The following is an 18,560-nucleotide window of genomic DNA, read 5'->3' as shown; positions in this document are numbered from 1 at the left end:
GAGATCCAGACAGTCTTCCAGGAAGACGACAAAGAATGTCTCCTCTGGGGACCGCGAGCCCACTAAGTCTTTTTGAAGGTGGGCCCGCTCAGACATGTCGGGTGGGTGCACGTCTACGCTCCTTCCGACATGTCTGGGCGGCTTCGATTCAGGACCCCTGGGCCGTCAGGACGGTGTCTTCAGGCCACAAGTGGGTCTTCAAGGAGAGGCCAGGCTCAAGGTTCCTGCCTACTGCCATACCATGTCTAGAAGAAAGGCGTCAGATTTTGTTTTCTTACGTCGAAGCTCTCATTGCTCAAGGGGCTGTCATCTCCGTTCCAGAGTCAGAGCAAGGCCAAGGAATATATTCTCCGCTCTTTCTGGTCCAAAAGAAGAACGGATCATGGAGACCAGTAATAGATTTGACCTTCTTGAACAAATTCATAAAAAAAGAAAGGTTCAAAATGGAGACCCTGTTGTCCATACAGCAGTCAGTCCAGCCGGCAGATTGGATGGTGTCCATCGACTTGAAAGACGCCTACTTTCATGTCCCTGTGGACGAAGATTTTCAAAGGTTTCTCCGGTTCGAAGTGGGAGGATTACATCTTCAGTTTATCTGTCTCCCATTCGGGCTCTCAACATCTCCACGGACCTTTTCAAAAATCTTATTGGCCGTGGTAGCCCTACTGAGATTGAAAGGTATCCGTCTTCACCACTATTTGGACGATCTACTCCTGTTGTCCCAAGACAGAGACCAACTATTAGTTCATCTGGAGCAGGTCGTGTCCACTCTCCAGAAGTTTGGTTGGTTACTCAACAAGGAGAAGAGTCACCTGATTCCAACTCAGTCCCTGATCTATTTGGGCGCTCTGTTCGACACAGAGAAGGCGACTATCTCTCTTCCAGAGGAAAAGATAGGGACTCTCCGAGACAGGATTCGCTTTGCCCTCTCATCCTCTCATCTTCAGGCACGTCAATGTCTGAAGGTGATCGGGACTATGGTCGCAGTAGTCCCCATGGTGAAGTGGGCCCTGTGGAGGATGAGACCCTTTCAGAAGGGATTCCTTCAGCAATGGGATACGTGGCATCTGGATCAACGCATCTTCCTAACCCCTTCAATGAGAGCGAGTCTTCCTTGGTGGCTATGCAGAGACCACCTGCTGAACTGCCACTCTCTGAAACCAGCTCCGTGGGTAGTGGTTACCTCGGACGCCAGCAACATAGGCTGGGGTGCCCACTGTCTGTCGGAGGTGGCACAGGGCAGGTGGGAGTTTTCCACTCGAGGAATAGTATCCAACATACTAGAACTCCGAGCAGCATTCCAAGCTCTTCGAGCATTTGCTCACCTGACAAAAGACCAACCTGTCATGCTGCGCCTGGACAACACCTCAGCAGTGGCATACATCAGGAAACAAGGGGGTACACGCAGCTGGTCCCTATTGAGGGAAGTGGAGCCGATTATGTCCTGGGCACAGAAAAATCTCTCGAATCTTTCAGCGGTTTATGTTCCAGGAGTCCAGAATGTCAAAGCAGACTTCTTGTCCAGAGTGGATCTGGACAACAACGAGTGGTCCCTTCACAAGGAAACGTTCGACTGGATCCTAACATTGGGGTTTTCTCCAGAGGTAGATCTCTTCGCCTCCCCCTGCAATCACAAACTGCCGAAGTACTACTCAAGATTCAGAGATCCTCAAGCATCAGGGATAGATGCACTCTCGGATCAGTGGAGATTCCACAGGGCATACGCCTTCCCACCAATTCCGATTGTGTTGCAGTTCCTTCGGAGACTCAGGTCGGAGCCAGTGGAGGTAGTGGCGGTGATTCCCTTCTGGCCGAACAGGCCATGGTTTCCCCTTCTGACGCTACTCAGTGTCCAAGATCCAATCCCGCTACCCTTCAGACCGGACCTGTTGTCCCAGGGGTCTGTACTCCATCCATGCCCAGACCGTTTACATCTCAAGGTCTGGATGTTGAGAGGAGGAGGTTACAGGCTTTAGGCTGTCCAGAAACGGCAATCTCGACACTACTTAGTGCTAGAAGAAGCTCAACGAACAGGGTGTATCAGAGAATCTGGGAAAAATTTTCTGCACAACTGAATACAAGGCCTGATCCTCAATCTTCAATTAAGATCCAGGATGTATTGAGCTTTCTCCAATCGGGACTGGATTTGCCTCTATCAGTTAGTTCGCTCAGAGTCCAGGTCTCGGCTATTTCTGCTTTTACAGGGATCTCCTGGGCCACTCATGCCCTAATTCGTCAGTTCTTCCAAGGGGCAGTGAGAATCAGACCTCAGAGAAAACCCAGGTTTCCCAAGTGGGATCTGCCACTAGTTCTGGATTTCCTGGCGAGTCAAATTCAAGACATGTTTGATTCTTTGACCATAAGAGAGCTTACACTGATAACAGTGTTTCTGGTGGCTATAACCTCAGCAAAAAGAGTGTCGGAAATTGGGTCCTTTGGGACACAAGAGCCTTTCTTAACCTTTTTTCCTGACAGAGTGGTGCTCATCCCCATGCTGGATGCGAGACCAAAAAGGACCTCTGTTTTCCATGAAAACATAGAAACAGTATTACCAACCTTTAGACAGGAAGAGGAAGAATCTTCGGTTCATCCGCTGGATGTTGGAGAGTGTATTAAGAAATATTTAAATGCCACTTCCTCTTTCAGAAAATCAGAACATCTTTTCGTTACCTTTTATGGAAAAAACAAAGGTTCAAGAGCCTCGACGAGATCCATTTCCTCTTGGATCATCCAGACCATCCAGTGGGCTTATAGGGCTAAGGGCTTGACCCCTCCAGCAGTAGTTACAGCTCATTCGACGCGGAGCATCTCTACCTCCTGGGCAGTATCCAGACATGTGGCTCCTGAAGTCATTTGCAGAGCAGCATCGTGGTCCTCTATTAACACTTTCTTATCCCATTACTGTGTTGAGCCAGCGGCTCTTTCTTCTGTGAATTTTGGTTTGCAAGTCCTGTCTGTTTGACAAAATGCATTAAAACTTTTCTGTTCAGCACCTGCCCACCCTGTGTGTACGGCGAGTTATTTCCCGATACGTATGCTGCCATGGAGTCTGTCAGGAAAACGGAAAATTTATATCAAATACTTACCGTAATTTTCCTTTCCTGATGGACTCCATGGCAGCAGGAGTCCCCTCCCGGATTTCTGTGGAGGATAGTTACAGAACACGTGTGCTGAACAGGAGCAAAGATTTATGGGAGTGAGGTCCTATGGGTAGGTTTGGAGGCGGGGCCAAACCCCGATACGTATGCTGCCATGGAGTCCATCAGGAAAGGAAAATTACGGTAAGTATTTGATATAAATTTTCCGTTTTCACAGCAAATTGTTCAAAAGGTTACATAAGATGGCTTGGAATGTTAGTAGCAGTTCCACCAAAGCTAAGTAAAATGCTTTTCTGCATGTAAACACAAGCAATCATTTTGAAGAATGTAAGGTGTTTTGGGTTCAATTGGTCAACACGATACATGTGCACACATTTATCTCTATCACCATTGGAATCTGTGGAGCGTTCTCTCTCACTCTTACTGTCTATAGATTGAACCTGACACATAGTAGAGACTCACCCTTAGGAATTTTGAGGGCCAGTTCTGGACGGAGCAGATGTGTCTGCTCCCCTGATCTCCTTTCCGCCATCCCAGCTGTGTTAAGAGAGAAGAAAAAGTTTATCAACAAATGGACTCACGCTAACTGTAGGTTACGCAGTCATGAAAACGCTCTAACACCCACTCATTACCCCTCCACATTTCCCTGAAAGTTTTATTTAGACATTGATATGGTGGTGATGCAGATTTGTACAGTGCAAGCGTCATTCTTCTGGGTGAAGCTTGTAGCGTTAAGGATACGTACTCCCTGCTTTTGTGCTGATTGTGTTTTTCTGATGTTTTTGGTGCCTCAGCCCTGCCTGTTCTAAGTGTTGGAAACATATCATTTTGGGAGGGCTGCGGAAAACTAATCAGGTTAGACTTACACTCTCTAGGTTTTTGGGGACAAGAGAAATAACAATCCTCCTTTTTACATGGCCCCTGTACACACCTCTAGGCACCTCCCTCCTGTTGTTTGACCCCACAGCAGGCAGCTTGCTATGGAGGCACATGAGATGAAGCCAAGCACCCTGTGCCTGTTCAGGCACTAGGCTGTGAGCCAGCCTTGCCCCCCTCCCTTCCATTGGTCTCAATGATTAGGAGTGACAGCATCAGGAGGCAATATTGGCATGCTGTCACCTCAGTTAAGGAGGAGGGGGAGTCTGTTCCAGACAAGTATTAGTGCAAACATTTGGACCGTAAAAAATGGTCCCAGTAAGTCTTAGGGGGAATATGCACACCTATCACTTGGAATACTAATGCATAGAATGCATTCACATAAAGAACCCGCTGCCTTTAGAACAACTTGAAGCCTGAGCGGGGACATACACAGTTAGCATTTCTCCACTTACTAAGTAGACACATTACTGGAAAAGCACACAACTTACCATCATCAGGTTTTTTTGGGGCCCCTGAAGTGGATGGCGTGGCTGGCTCTGGAGAAACTGCACAAAAAGAACACAAATTGTGAACTGGAATGTGGTACATTACCGAGGAAGAGTATTTATGAAAGATTGACAAACACACATTTTCAGTGTTGACTAAATCAGGACATGATTAAATTACAATGTCCCCTAAAAATTTACAAGTACAAAGCACACCATTTCCAATGTAGAGAAACTAACACCAATTTAGAATAGGGTGGCTTGAGATAACTTACAAAAGATAACATGTCCTGTAAAGCTCCCCAAAACCACCTTTCAAACATGAAGGTTAAGCAAGAGTGTTTCATGACCAACCTTCCTGTCACATATAGCAAAACTACACTTGCTTTGACTCCAACTTAGATTATCCTAGATACACATCATCCTAGCACACACAATTCATGTGAGAATCTAATTTTAGGTACTTACAGACTAGTTCAGGGGAGCCTGGAGTGGGGGAGGATGGGGGAGACCCTACATGGGGGGATGGTGTCCCTTCATGGGGGGATGGCGTTGTATCTCCTAGAAACACAAAGACACAAATACAATCCTTGAACAAAAGCTATTTGATAAAGGCACACAGAAAGTAGTCTGGAAACATTGAAGGTAGTAGTTACAGTGGACTGGGTAAGCAGTGGCCCCTCTTCCCCAGTCCTCCACAACAAACATCCTCAATGTCAGCTGCTACAAAACCCCAATGTCAAAATATATATATTACAGCCCTTATATTTACCAGGACACATTGAACACACAAACACATGTAGAATACTTACTTCCCCTTTGAGGAGAGCCCAGGTCCTCATCCGAGTCGGACCAATTGGCCTCTTCTTGGCCAACAGTTTGTTCCTGGCCCGGATCCAGGCGACTCGGCCCTGCCTGAGGCTCCTCTCTTGCTGAAGTTACATCAACCACAAAAGAAAACAAAACAAACAATCATTCCTCCAAGTTCGACCTAATACACAACACACCAGCACATCCACATTACTTACAGGGGGCCTGAGAAGGCTGAGCCGCAACATCCTGATCACTGGTTTCTAAAATAAAAGAAATACATTATATATTATTTATGGACACAAATAGGCAGTAACCTCTCATCATGCTAGCACCATACTCAATGCCCCTACAATTCAGAACATAGAAGTGCACTTACACCAATGAGATGCATTGACCATGTTTTAAAACAGGAGGGCACCATGCAAATTAAGCGGGCGCCTAAGGCCTCGCACCTACAGGGGCCTTGCGGCCAGTGGCGGAGCACCAACATTTCGAAGGGCGCAGTCAGGGAAATCTCCCAAGTAAAAGATTGCTTTCAATCCTCGGATCAAAAAGTTGCAGCAGTGTGCTGCAGTCCCTTCACTGCGTCTGCCAGGTGTCTGTTGTCCGCTGACACTTACTCCTCCTTCTCTGCCTGGGGATTGGCCGTCTGATCATATTATCCTAAGATGTGGAGGAATCGGTAGGTGTGTACCTGCACCAGTAGGAAGTGACTGGCCGGTCAACTCACTCTGCTATCATCAGTTGTTGCTCTGGGAGGAGAGCTCCGCCCTGGACCCGGAACATACAGGTAACCAGGCCCAGACTTGATATTTTGCAGGCTGGTCATAGATTTGTTGTGTCCACTATGCAAAGTGGTTGAGTAGCCCCAGGGAAGTTGGAAGAGTCTGAAAATGGTTGGTGGAGGAGGAGGAGAAGAAGGCCCTGGGTGGCTGGGGGACAAGGAGAGGGCCCCTGGGGGTTTTCTAGAGGAGGAAAGATCCACAATGACGCCAGAGTCAATTGCCAAGGAAGAGAGTGGAGCTGAGCAAGTCCTGCCTATCTGACATGAAAGCCAAACATGGTGTAGATGGAGCCCTTTGCCCTACACAATGACAGCACCAGAGGTGGAAGGTGAGTGGTAGCGGGTCTTTGACATTATAGAGCATATGGACTCTGTCCATTATTGGTAGTTTTGTTTGGAGTTGTCCTTTAGATGTTTAACTGTGTTGTTTTTGACCCGAGCTGTGAGGGACTGAGGTATGACAGCCCACTATGCTGAGACTTATAGTGCCCTAGAATGTTGAGGACTGAGGAATCCTTAGTCCCTAACAGAGGGCACTACAAGTCTTAGCATAGCAGGCAGTATTTCCTCATTCCCCTACAGAGAGGATTACAAGTCCAAGCAGGTAGCCTTCTGCAGTGGGACTTGTTGTGCCCTTGACTGTGGTGGACTGAGGAAGGGAAGTGTAAGAGGGTCTCTGTAAGCTCAGATGTATGGGGGAGCTTTGGGGAACACAGAGTTCCCTTTTACACCAGAGTCCCCAGCTTCCCCCCTCAAATAATGGTTCCCAAACTCTCCTTATATCAGAGTCTTCACACTTCCCTCTTACAGTGTAGTAAGTCTGGAGACTCCGATGTAAAGGGGGCTCTGTAAAATGTGATTAGAGATTAGAAATTTCTAACATTTTTATTTTCTACTTACGATCCACAATTTTCAGCTGCTCAAATGGCTCGCTGCCTCTGACTGCATATTGGAGTGTGGCCGTCCTCCTCCTCCCCTTCTTCACCAAAATCACAAGAGGGTGCCGTCCGTCCGCTTTGGCTAGAAGCAGAAGAAAAAAAAAAACATAAAAAATACGAATGTACATAGTAGTATTAAAGGTTGTGAAGAGACACTTGATGGAGGTAGGAAAGGTAGGAGCGAGAGGGAGGGGGGGGGGGGGGTGTTGGTATTAGTGTTGTTGCATAGCTAAACACATGTCCACCTACCCAAAAAATTGTAACCTATCTGGTCACATGTAATGTATATTTTTACTTACCGGAGATTTGCTCCACAGCCTTTAGCAGGAGCCTGGGTGAGCGCCTTTTGGCATCACTCCAGGCCCGCTGCAGATCCACTATATCAGCCTGGAACTGAAATCTCCGCTGCAGCCTCATCCGGAGACGACACATCATCTTGTGCTTTTGGTGAAGATGCGTATAAACTTTATCATACCCCCAGAGGAGGAGGAGCTGTGGAAAGAGCAGTGTATGTTTGAGTCCAAGTATGTCCAAAATAGTACAGTCTTCAAATAACATGCTAGGTCGTCTTTGAGATATTGTAGAACAAAGAATTCCATTTCTGGTGATACATATACATCGATGTCCAAATCTACCTCCATGACATAGGTTGCCCCACACTGGTGATTTCCTCTACATGATATAGCCATTTTCTCAATTGGCCTTTCATGACACACCCAGGGCCGCCATCAGGGGGGACAGGCAGTCACTGTATTTACAACCTTATTGCTGTCCATTTAGCAGGGTGCAAGTAACTTTACACACATGTAGCATAGGTATCAACTTTTGTCACCATGTTAAAAGGACAGCAGTATGGGTAGCATTACAGTGACTGTTATTAGTCCAGGCTCACTAAACTAGCCAATGCTTGGAAAAGCAAGCCATGCAGATTGCTTTTCAGGTCCCTTTTAACACGAGCTGTCTGATTGGGTGTGGCTGTTAATTTTTGACGCAGACCTGATAAGCCCCTCAATTCTCCTTTATGGAGTGTTATATGTAAATGGGATTGCTTCATTTGAGATGCAGATTTAAACTGTGTATGGCCAGGCTGAAGGTACCCAAGTTGATTGGTCGATCACCTGGAGGACAACGTACAACCAGTCTGTCAGATTTTACACACACTTATCGCTAGCATCTCTTGTAGCCACTAGCAATAATCACTGTGTTTTCCTGGCAGGGGCAGCACCAGGAGAACACAATGGCTCCGCAGGAGGGTTTCCCCTGTCTGTGTTGATGGTGGAATCAAGGCAAAATGTTTTTCCTGCAAGCCACGGGACAAACAAAGATATTTTTTTAATGAATCCATGATTTTGCCAAAATGGAAAAAAAAAGATGTTTGCTTTGTATATTCTTAAGTTTGCTACATAACTAGAACATGTAACAGTGTTATATCATTGCAGGAGATTTCCCTTCACTTCCTGTCTTGGTGTCACCAGGACAGGAAGTGAGGGAATCTCCCGTGGGGATACAGCCAGCAATTCTTTCCTTTTATATATACTATGGACATTATAAGGCAACAATTGCAAGCTATTTCCCCACAGTGATATTCCCCTCACTTCCTGTCTTGGTGTCACCAGGACAGGAAGTGAGGGAATCTCCCGTGGGGATACAGCCAGCAATTCTTTCCTTTTATATATACTATGGACATTATAAGGCAACAATTGCAAGCTATTTCCCCACAGTGATATTCCCCTCACTTCCTGTCTTGGTGACACTAAGACAGGAAGTGAGGGAAAATCTCATGCAATGATATCACCCTACTAGAAATTGTAGTTCCGTCTAAAAAGTATACATAAAGTAAGCACTTGGTTTCCAAAGTGGCAAAATTATGGAGGAGTTAAAACCCCATAGTGTGATCGGGTAATCTGACGGTGTGTTCCTACACTCCTCAATGTGTCTGTTCATTAAGCTGTGCTGAATTATCCTTGATTCACAATTCCTGCAAGAGTTGCACATGGTATGTGGGAGATGCAAATTTAAGGTGGCATAATTATCCACACAATCACACATAATCCTTTTTAAAGGTCACCAGCAGAATTTGATGGCATAGTGGTTCACAGCAGTGCCATCAGATTCCAGTTAGATCTGTAAATTAACAAAGCAATGGGATCTGGGGGTGTATTTAACTTGCAATGGACACCCCCATTCATTATCATATGGCAGTGTGAGATGGGTCTGTTGGGAATGTGATCCATTGAGACAAGTGATTATACACTCATGTGTTTCTTTTAGAGGTGATTTGTTCAAGGCAATCCTTTGAAGACATGACCATTCCAGATTTTTGTGATCACTGATTCCATCTCAGGTGAACCAATTAGCTGCTGTGTGCAGATCCAGCTTATGATGGTAAGAGTGTCAGACAAGACAAACGGGGCCGAGCTTGCAGTGTGTATGGATGTATGTAAGGCAATAATTTTTTGCATTATGCATTTAGGGAATATAATGTTTCTAATCTTGCATATATGAAAAGGGTCAATACATTTGTCTTTATCTAGATAGATTCCAAAGCGTCAGAGCAATCTGTCACAGATAATTGGGTTTCATTTTGTGTAAAAGTTGAAACGAATCAAATCTATCTATATACAGGCATAGCCCACTTTAAGTACACAATGGGACCAGGGCATGTATGGAAACTGAAAATGTACTTAAAGTGAAGCAATCCCTTTTTTCTTTTCTCGATGCATGAAAATACACCAGCTCCATTGTAAATTTTGGCCACATTGACATAGCCTTACTCCCAAACCATGTGGGAGCATGTTAAGGGGATCCAGGACTATGACATGATAGATTACCTAGGCAAGCTGGCCAGCCACAAAATGGATATGGTGTAGTCCTGGGTACCTGGGTACCCTGTCGTTGCTCCCTAAGTTTGTTATCCCTGTCACTTATGGTTTGTGAGCAGTGTCATGGCAAGCTGAACAAGCTGTGTCCTTACTCACGATTGTATATAAAGTGAGTGTACTTAAAGCAGGGTATGCCTATCTATATCTATATAGAAAGTTCAGAGATGTGAACCTGTTCCCTATTATATACACTAATATATGGTATATAACATTCTATAATGTATCTAATGTATATATATTGTATATAATATATACATAGTATATATATTGTCTAATATATATATTTTTTAGATACACATACATACATCTATATATATACACATAATATATATATATACATATAATATATATACATATATATACATATAATATATATATATATACATATTAATATATATATATATATATATACATATAATATATATTAATATATATATATATACATATAATATATATATATATATATATATACATATAATATATATATATATATATATATATATACACATATAATATATATATATATATATATATACACATATAATATATATATATACACATATAATATATATATATATATATATACATATAATATATATATATATATATATATATATATACACATATAATATATATATATATATATATATACACATATAATATATATATATATATATACATATAATATATATATATATATATACACATATAATATATATATATATATATACATATATATATATATATATATATATACACATATATATATATACACACATACATATATATATATATATATATATATATATAGGGAACAGGTTCACATCTAGGAAGTTTCTATAACAGGAAGCTTCTAGATCACGTCTAATAGGCAGAAAGTGCATGCGCAGATCAGCAGACCAAAAGTTTCTTGCACACCCGCTAGATAAGCGACCCACCCTGCCACCATCCCCCATCCCCCATCCCCCATCCCGCACCCTGCACACTCACACCCCCTCCTTACCTTACACACAAATGCCACGATTTCGTCTGTAAACAGTGCAGGAGCCATGATGCACACTTACGACAGGGCCTGGACAATTTCCGGAAACGTGTGCACGCAGCAAAAGTTTCGTTTCCGGTTTCATGTATAAATGTGAGAACGCGGTTTTGTATATTCGCGAATTCGCGAATAGTGAACATACACAACCATTAAGCAGATTTAACTTAGAAAAAGAAATACAAATACATACATTTGTGGACACCAGAAAACTTTATTTAGACACATGAAGACATTTTAAAAAAAAAATTGGAAACATGCTGTTTATTACATTTGTATTTTTCAAACCAAAACAACCTTTGTACAACATTTAGACCATATACATCGACAAAGAGCCCATAATCAACAGATGCATGTGCAGATTGACAGAATTATGTTAACAGCAATAAATACTTACAGAGAGTCAACACACAACACAGCCAAATCTCACCTCCATAAATAACAAAGGGCCAAAAATGTTACCCATAAAACATGTGACACACAAATATATTGGACCTCTTCGTAGGTCAAATCTTTCCTGATGTCTGAGTGAGCTATATATAATCCAAGCAAACACACCCAGAATGGTAACGCCCAGTCCAAAAATTAACTGTGTGTATCCTGTGTGTTTTGGAGCATGCTCAGTTGCCAAAACAAGGGAAATAGAAATGAGGAATAGAAATGTATGTAGGTGTGTATAGTATATGTGAATTGAAAAAATTCTCTCTTGAAGTTTGCTAGTCATTATTTAGAATGTTTAGATACAGGAATACATACATATATATACAATTACGTGAGAGAGAGAGAAATATATATTTAGGGAAACAATTGAAACACACCTTTTGGGATTTGAGAAGTGAGATTGTGACGATTGACCAGATATGTAAGCCAACAATCTGACTCATCACTCATGAACATCCCTAAATTTGGCGTGGCAATTATATCAGGCGTTCTTATGTGCATTTTGGCTGGCGTTTTCCCAGGCGTTTTGACATGCATTTTTTGGGCAGGCATTGTTATATGAAATCACCTACAAAAGCCCCAAAAACAGACCACAAACACGTACATGTGAACGTAGCCCGTTTGGGGGCGTTTGAGGGGGATTTGTCCAGCTCAAGGATCAGCTCCCAAAACAGGCAAAAAATCCAATCCTATTCAGTTCAATGGCCCCTGTTCCCATGTGAGCATTTTGACGGCATGAGGAAAACACCCAACGCTCACTGAGAAATAGCACAATGATTAGGGAGTCTGCCTTCCTGCTGTAGGTTTGTAAGTTCGAATCCGGAAGGTGCCCTCTGTATGGGCAACACTTGGATATCTCCAATCCTCCAAATGTTGACATCATTAATTTTGTTCATGTTTGAAAAAGGCATGTGTATCAGCAAACTTTTAATCCAAAGACATGAACAAAATACAAAAGATGCCCCATAAAGTCAATATGTAGCAATATTGTGAGCTAAAGCTCTATTTGTTTGTTGGGCATACTTTGCTAATTAGCCAAGTATAAGGGATATATATATATATACCTTCAGTTAAATGTGTAGTAAAATGGTAACACTTGGCCATACCCATATGGAAGAAAAGGTAGTATTTGCAATATATTTCTAAAAACATTCTTTGGAAACACATAAAATATTGTCAAAATTGTGACATTTCCTTGATATGTGTGAAATGCTAATAATCTTTCTTTGAAATATGTTTTACATCTATTTTTTTTCTATCTGACGACCAATTCCCCAATGTAATATTTTGTGGGTTTTTTCAGAGAATGTGGAGGTTCTATATAAACACTGTAGATTTGACTGCTATGATTTCGGAGTTAGCAGGAAAGGTGTATGGAATGTGATGGTGTTTACTAAAGGATCCCTTGTTGGAAGTGTGCATGTTTTTCCAATTCCGCCGGTTTTTGCCATTTTCTATGGGCGAGACAGCGGATTTGCAAGCGGTATTCAAAAAAAAATTGACCCAAAATCGCGCTGGCGAAATTTTTTTAGCCAATTTGACGTTGCGCATGCGCACATTCGCGAGTTCGCAGCTCGCGGCTGGAGGAGCTGTTTAACCTTTCCACACTTTCGCAGATATCTCTCTTTCTAAGTCAGTTTTTGAGATTTTTTAAACGCAAGTCATCTCCAAATTGACTTCCACACCTTCCACAGTGATTTGGGATTTTTGGGGGTACAGGGGAAAATTTGGCTAAACTTTAGTCGAGCTTTTAGCTGGCGTGGTTTTAAGTCGCGCTCTGACCATATTGCATCTTAATGAATCTCACACTAGGCGCTATTTTCCGCCCGCCGTTCTTTGAATGCCAATTTCAGACTTAAATAATCGCCGCTTCGCAAAATCACGCCGAAACGCCAATTCGCCGTACTATGAATCAGGCCCTCAGTCTCCATTCACACTAATACGACTTGTCCGGCGACTTGTCAGCCTGAGAAGTCGCGGTCCGTTGTGTGGTACGGGAACCATTCTAATAGGAGCGACACAAGTCGCTCTGACTTAGAAAAAGGTTCCTGTACTACTTCGGGCAACCTGGAGCGACTTGCATAGACATTCATTCTGTGAAGTCCGTGCAAGTCGTGCCGAAGTCTCGCTGCACGCGACTTCACAGGTCGCCCCCCGAAGTTAGTGTGAATGCGGTCTCAAAGTGTGAGAGCACTGCAAGCTGAAAATATGCCTAGTCAGGAAGGGGGTATAAGTACCCGGCAGGCAAGTGGTTAAGAAAAAAGAAATAAGGTAATTTTGAAACTGATGGCAGCAACACACCTCAAAAAAATAGGGACAGGGCAACAGAAAGCAGGCAAAGTAAATGGTACTAACAAAGAAGTGCTGGAATAACATTTTGAAACTAATTAGGTTAATTGGCAAGGGTTGGTAACATGATTGGGTATAAGAGGAACATTAGAGAGTCAGAGAAGTAAAGATGGGCAGAGGTTCACCAATCCATGAAAATCTGTGTCTAAAAACAACAATTTCAGAATATTATTCCTCAATGTAAAATTTAATTGCAAAGGCTTTAAATCTACAGTATCATCATCTACAGTACTTCATATCATCAAAAGAATCTGAAGAAATGTTTGTGTGCAACAGACAAGCCCAAAACGTAATACTGGATGCCTGGGATCTTCAGGCCCTCAGACAGCAGTGCATTAAAAACGGACATGATAACCGCACAATTTTTCAATAAAATTATTATTTGAAGAAAAAAAAAAAAAAAACAGGCATGATTCTGTGATTGACATCAATGAACAAGCTCAGAAATACTTCCAAAATTCAGTGTCTGTGTACATAGTTCACCATGCCATTCAAAATGCAACTTAAAGCTCTATCTTGCAAAGAAGAAGCCATATCTACATGATCCAGAAATGCTACCATCTTCCCCAGGCCAATGCTCAATTAAAATTGTGGGGTGGAAACATGTAGGCTTTAGGCCACTCCTTATCATTTTATTTACCTGGGCTGGTTGGGAGTAGTGGTGATTATTTCCTTTTTACAGTTACTAGCCTTCTGGATTGGTATCAGGATAAGCCTGCACCCCATGTTCTGGGACACACGGATATGCTTTCACCTCTACTTTGAGTTCTACCAAAAGCTATATATCAGTCCTTTTTACCTCTGCTTGCCTTTTTGGTCAAAGGTTCCACAGTTGAGGTCTTTTTCATTTGTGACTTTTTTATCTGCATGGAGTACAGCTTTTTTTTTTTTTTTTATGTACTTTGTTCTAGTGCTCCTAACATTTATAAAGAAAGGACTAAACTTTCTTGGTGATATGCACATAAAATTTTACTTTAAAATGTTAAGTTTACTACTTATAAGCAAGCAATTGTAAATGCCTGTTATAGCTTTCTTTAATTTATCTGCCTTGATTTCACAGACTCTGAAGACTGGCCTTACGATGGTTGGGAAAGTTGTTACCCAACTTACTGGTACACTGCCTGCTGGTTCCTCAGATGAAGACTTGTCATCTCACAGCAATTCCAGACGGAGTCCTCTTGCCCCTGGAGTCATTACTATCATTGACACAGAAACTGTTGCTGAAGGACAGGTAAGCCACTTTTAAATTGACCTTTGACTTTTAATTACACTTATCTGTTCAGCTGATGATAGTAGGACAAGCCACTCTATGAATGAGATGCTCAATTCATGACTTAAAGAGGAGATCCACCCAAAAGGGGAAGCTCCACTTGTTGTACCCTCCCCCTTCCACTGCCACATTTGGCACTTTATGGGGGGGAGGGGGAAGAGGCTATCTGGTTTTGACATGGGTATGCTATCCCTTTAGAGCTCATTGCCAGTGATATCAGCGACTGCATGCAGTAAGAATATCTCCTAAAAAGTGCAAGTTTAGGAGATATTTAAAGTACCTACAGGTAAGCCTTATTATAGGCTTACATGCAGGTACAAGTTTACAAAAAGGGTGTACTTCCACTTTAAATTCTTTATGAATATTTTGTAGTAAAAATTTAATTTGAAGCTTGACTCATTTTAAAGGATCACCATACAGTGCATAAATTATGTAATTTTGGTACCATGGTTAGATTAGTATTTAAACATTTCAAGAGATTTCCATAGTAGGAGTTGTTAGGTTGTTGCGTAAGGAGTGTTTTTTTCCAATTCACATCTAACTTCCTGTCCAGTAACCCTGTAAATGCAGCCTACATAACCATGAACAAAGTATCTCAGTTCCTATGTTTGTTCTATAGTTATGGATTTTATTGACAGATCTATTTCTTCAATGTTATCGAATGCACAGTGAGCTAATTTTTGTTTTGGGGTGTACTGATTCTTTAAAGTCTATAAATGTGTGTTTATTTTCTATTGTACAGACTCCCTGAAGCCTCAGAATAATTTACCAAAATTATGGCATGAGATGATGGTTGGATATGTCCCAGCCCATATAAATCCATAGTAGAACACTCTTAATCCCAGTCAATTATGTTGTCTTCGGGTCTGTCTGGTTTTATAATGCACATTTACAGCTGCTATTTATTTGAATGACCTTTTTATAAATGCTTAATTGACTTTACTAGGATTTGAACCTGTGAACTCTAACACGGCAACAGGGGGTGATAAATTGCTTAGTCAAACTTTGTTTATTTTACATTAATGCAACTCTTTGTTTAATCACACAGAGGCCATGAACTGGCCATTAATGCTCTTTGGAGTGCATACTTAAAATAATTATAAGGGGTTTGTGTATACTTTAATCACTTTTATGATAAAATAAAACTTTGGAACTTTTAAGTACAGTATATCATATTTTTTCATTTTTTTAAGCAGAGCTGCTTAATATACTATACTTTATATACAGATTTAAAAATTTCTCTCTTAAGCCATATATCCCCTCTTTCCATTACACATTTAAGTATTTTTTTCTAAAATTGTTCAACATTACCACATTTTATTGCAGTTTTATACACATGTGTTCAACATGCAATAAGGCCATTTATAGTGGGTTCTACAGTTGAAAGTCCAGCTGAATTACTTCATTTGCAGAAAAAAAAGCCTTGACGTGTTGTTTTGTGCCTGGTGTGCAGACATGTATTTACTTGTGCATACATGAGCAAAAAATGGTCTTTTTTCCCAAAAGTGATATTTCAAATTTGAAGGATGCTGGGGAACTAAACCTCCTATCATCATTACCTGCTGAAGCCAATCTTTTTTGCTGGAATTATATAATATGGAGACTACAACAGGAATAGTGGCAACAGCCCTAGGTGGTTGTAAACACTTAAAGGTCCAAGGTAGACAAAAGCAGGACCAGGAATTATAGAAGACAGATGGTGCCCCTCCGGTCCTTGAGACATCTAAAAAGCTGACTAACTCCACCTCTTAACTCAACATCACTTTTGGGTCCACAGCCCCTTTATCTGTCAAGCAGCAGTGAATTAATGCAGTGGTCATGTAAACTCCATAGCCATATTATAAGAAAGCTAAGATCCACCTTAACCCCGGTAGTGAAAAACCTAGGTTTTACCACCCATTTGCCACAACTAATTCATGCTCAAACACTTTCTTTCCTCTGGGGGTGTTAAAACCACCTTAGATATTCAACACACAATAGAGCCACCTGTTTAGTTGTGGAAAGCCAAGGAAACACTTTATTTCTACTCTATAGAGAAAAACATGAAGCCCCACCCAAGATGACACCTTTTTAGGACTTTTACCTGGGGACGGGTCTCTTAGGCATGCTTTGTTGTGGTCTCACTGGAAGTTAACGCAGCCTACCCTTTCTTTATCTTACAATGGGAAAAGGACCTTGAGATGGTCTTTACTCTGAAACAGAGACCATCTCCTTGACTTTGGAACAGAGAGATAATCCAAGTCCTTTCAACATTGTATAGGATCCTTACTTCTAATAAAATGTTTCCCTCTTCATCCTCACAATGCTGGAGATGTTATTAGCACTGGGCGCTATGCTTCAGAGTTTTTTGACTGTCCTGTGCTTCATAATTGATGTAAGGTCAAATATCCACAAACTGATTGGTATATAACTAGGGGACAACCCATCTGCATTCCCCTTTCTCATAGGAGACAATTAAAAAATTAAATTCTGATACTTAGTTATTGCAGCCAATGTTTGTTTTCCAACCTAATGGAAAAATGGTTAGATACTATACAATACAGCAGTGGAGATAGGTTCAAGAGGGTTTGGTTCTATTGGCAGAGTTTCACATTTATCCAAGAATAAGAAACTCTATTGACTAGAGAGAAAAATGTCTGTAAAGCCAGAAAATACTGTGACACAACGCTGTGCTTCTATGCTCCTCCATACCCGCAACCAAGAGGATCCTATGCCTCTTCTTAACCAGTCTATTTCTTCCTCTTCTCTCCTCTATCTTTTCTCCCTCATTCCACTTACTCCTTGGCAGAGCCTTAAGGGACTGTACCTGAACCTCGCTGGATGGGACATGCAGGACCGGCTTGCTTTTGTGCTTTGAATCTGGCTGTAGGCATTCCCCTTGCAATGTCCAAAGTTAGCTGCAGGTTGCTTTACAGGTCCAGGACTGTGGTCTGTCTGTAACAGAGCCCTGTCCCTTAAGCCCCTACAGGGGTATGACCATTATGGAGGGCAAAATAAGGATGAGGTATATCCTCTATTACTCCTGCCTATTTAATTTCCCCTGGTAAATACAAGGTGAAGGCCCTTTAAATATTTTGCCCAGGGTGCCAAAATTCTGTAGGCCAACTCCAGGTTCTGTGGGAGCTGCTGACCAGCCCTCCAGTGATCGCAGTGGGGAGCCAGAAGTGCCAATGTCCCCTCTGAGTGGCACCTAGTGCACTTATGTGAGCCCAGTGTTAAACAGCTCGCCTGTGTTAATGTAGTGCATTCTGCGAGTCTCATGCATGTATTGCACCTGCACTACCTTGTTTTCCTTTACAATCACTTAGCGTAAGGGTCAGATGGACTTGCTAACTCAGGATCAGTTTTTAGCTCCATTGGAGGCAGTAGTGCAATCATTCAGGGCCCTGGTACCCTTTCCTCTGATTGTTGTCCCCACTCTGACTCCCTGTCCTCCTCTGGCCATTCTGCAGGTCCATTGGCCACACTAGCTTTTTCTTTTCTAGTTAGAAAATAATTTTTTGCCACAATCTCAAATTTAATGAGCAGAATTTCTGCCCTAATGAGGCCAAAGATAGGGGTCAAAGTCGTGTCCCTTTGGAC

The 18,560-nt window shown here is 42.0% G+C and overlaps 1 protein-coding gene across 5 annotated transcripts in view; it reads left to right on the top strand.

The window, feature by feature from the left end:
- BCAS3 (BCAS3 microtubule associated cell migration factor) overlaps positions 1 to 18,560 on the top strand; it is a 1,702,410-nt gene that overhangs the window by 370,666 nt on the left and 1,313,184 nt on the right. For all 5 annotated transcript variants that reach the window (XM_082245731.1, XM_082245733.1, XM_082245734.1 and 2 more), the window contains exon 11: positions 14,769 to 14,939. In XM_082245731.1, coding sequence (XP_082101857.1) covers positions 14,769 to 14,939 — 171 coding nt within the window. The remainder of the gene's footprint in view (positions 1 to 14,768; positions 14,940 to 18,560) is intronic.

This window comes from Pelophylax lessonae (assembly GCF_965119305.1).
Source record: "Pelophylax lessonae genome assembly, chromosome: 2".
Classification (NCBI taxonomy): Eukaryota; Metazoa; Chordata; class Amphibia; order Anura; family Ranidae; genus Pelophylax; species Pelophylax lessonae.
This window is presented reverse-complemented; position numbering and strand designations above follow the sequence as displayed.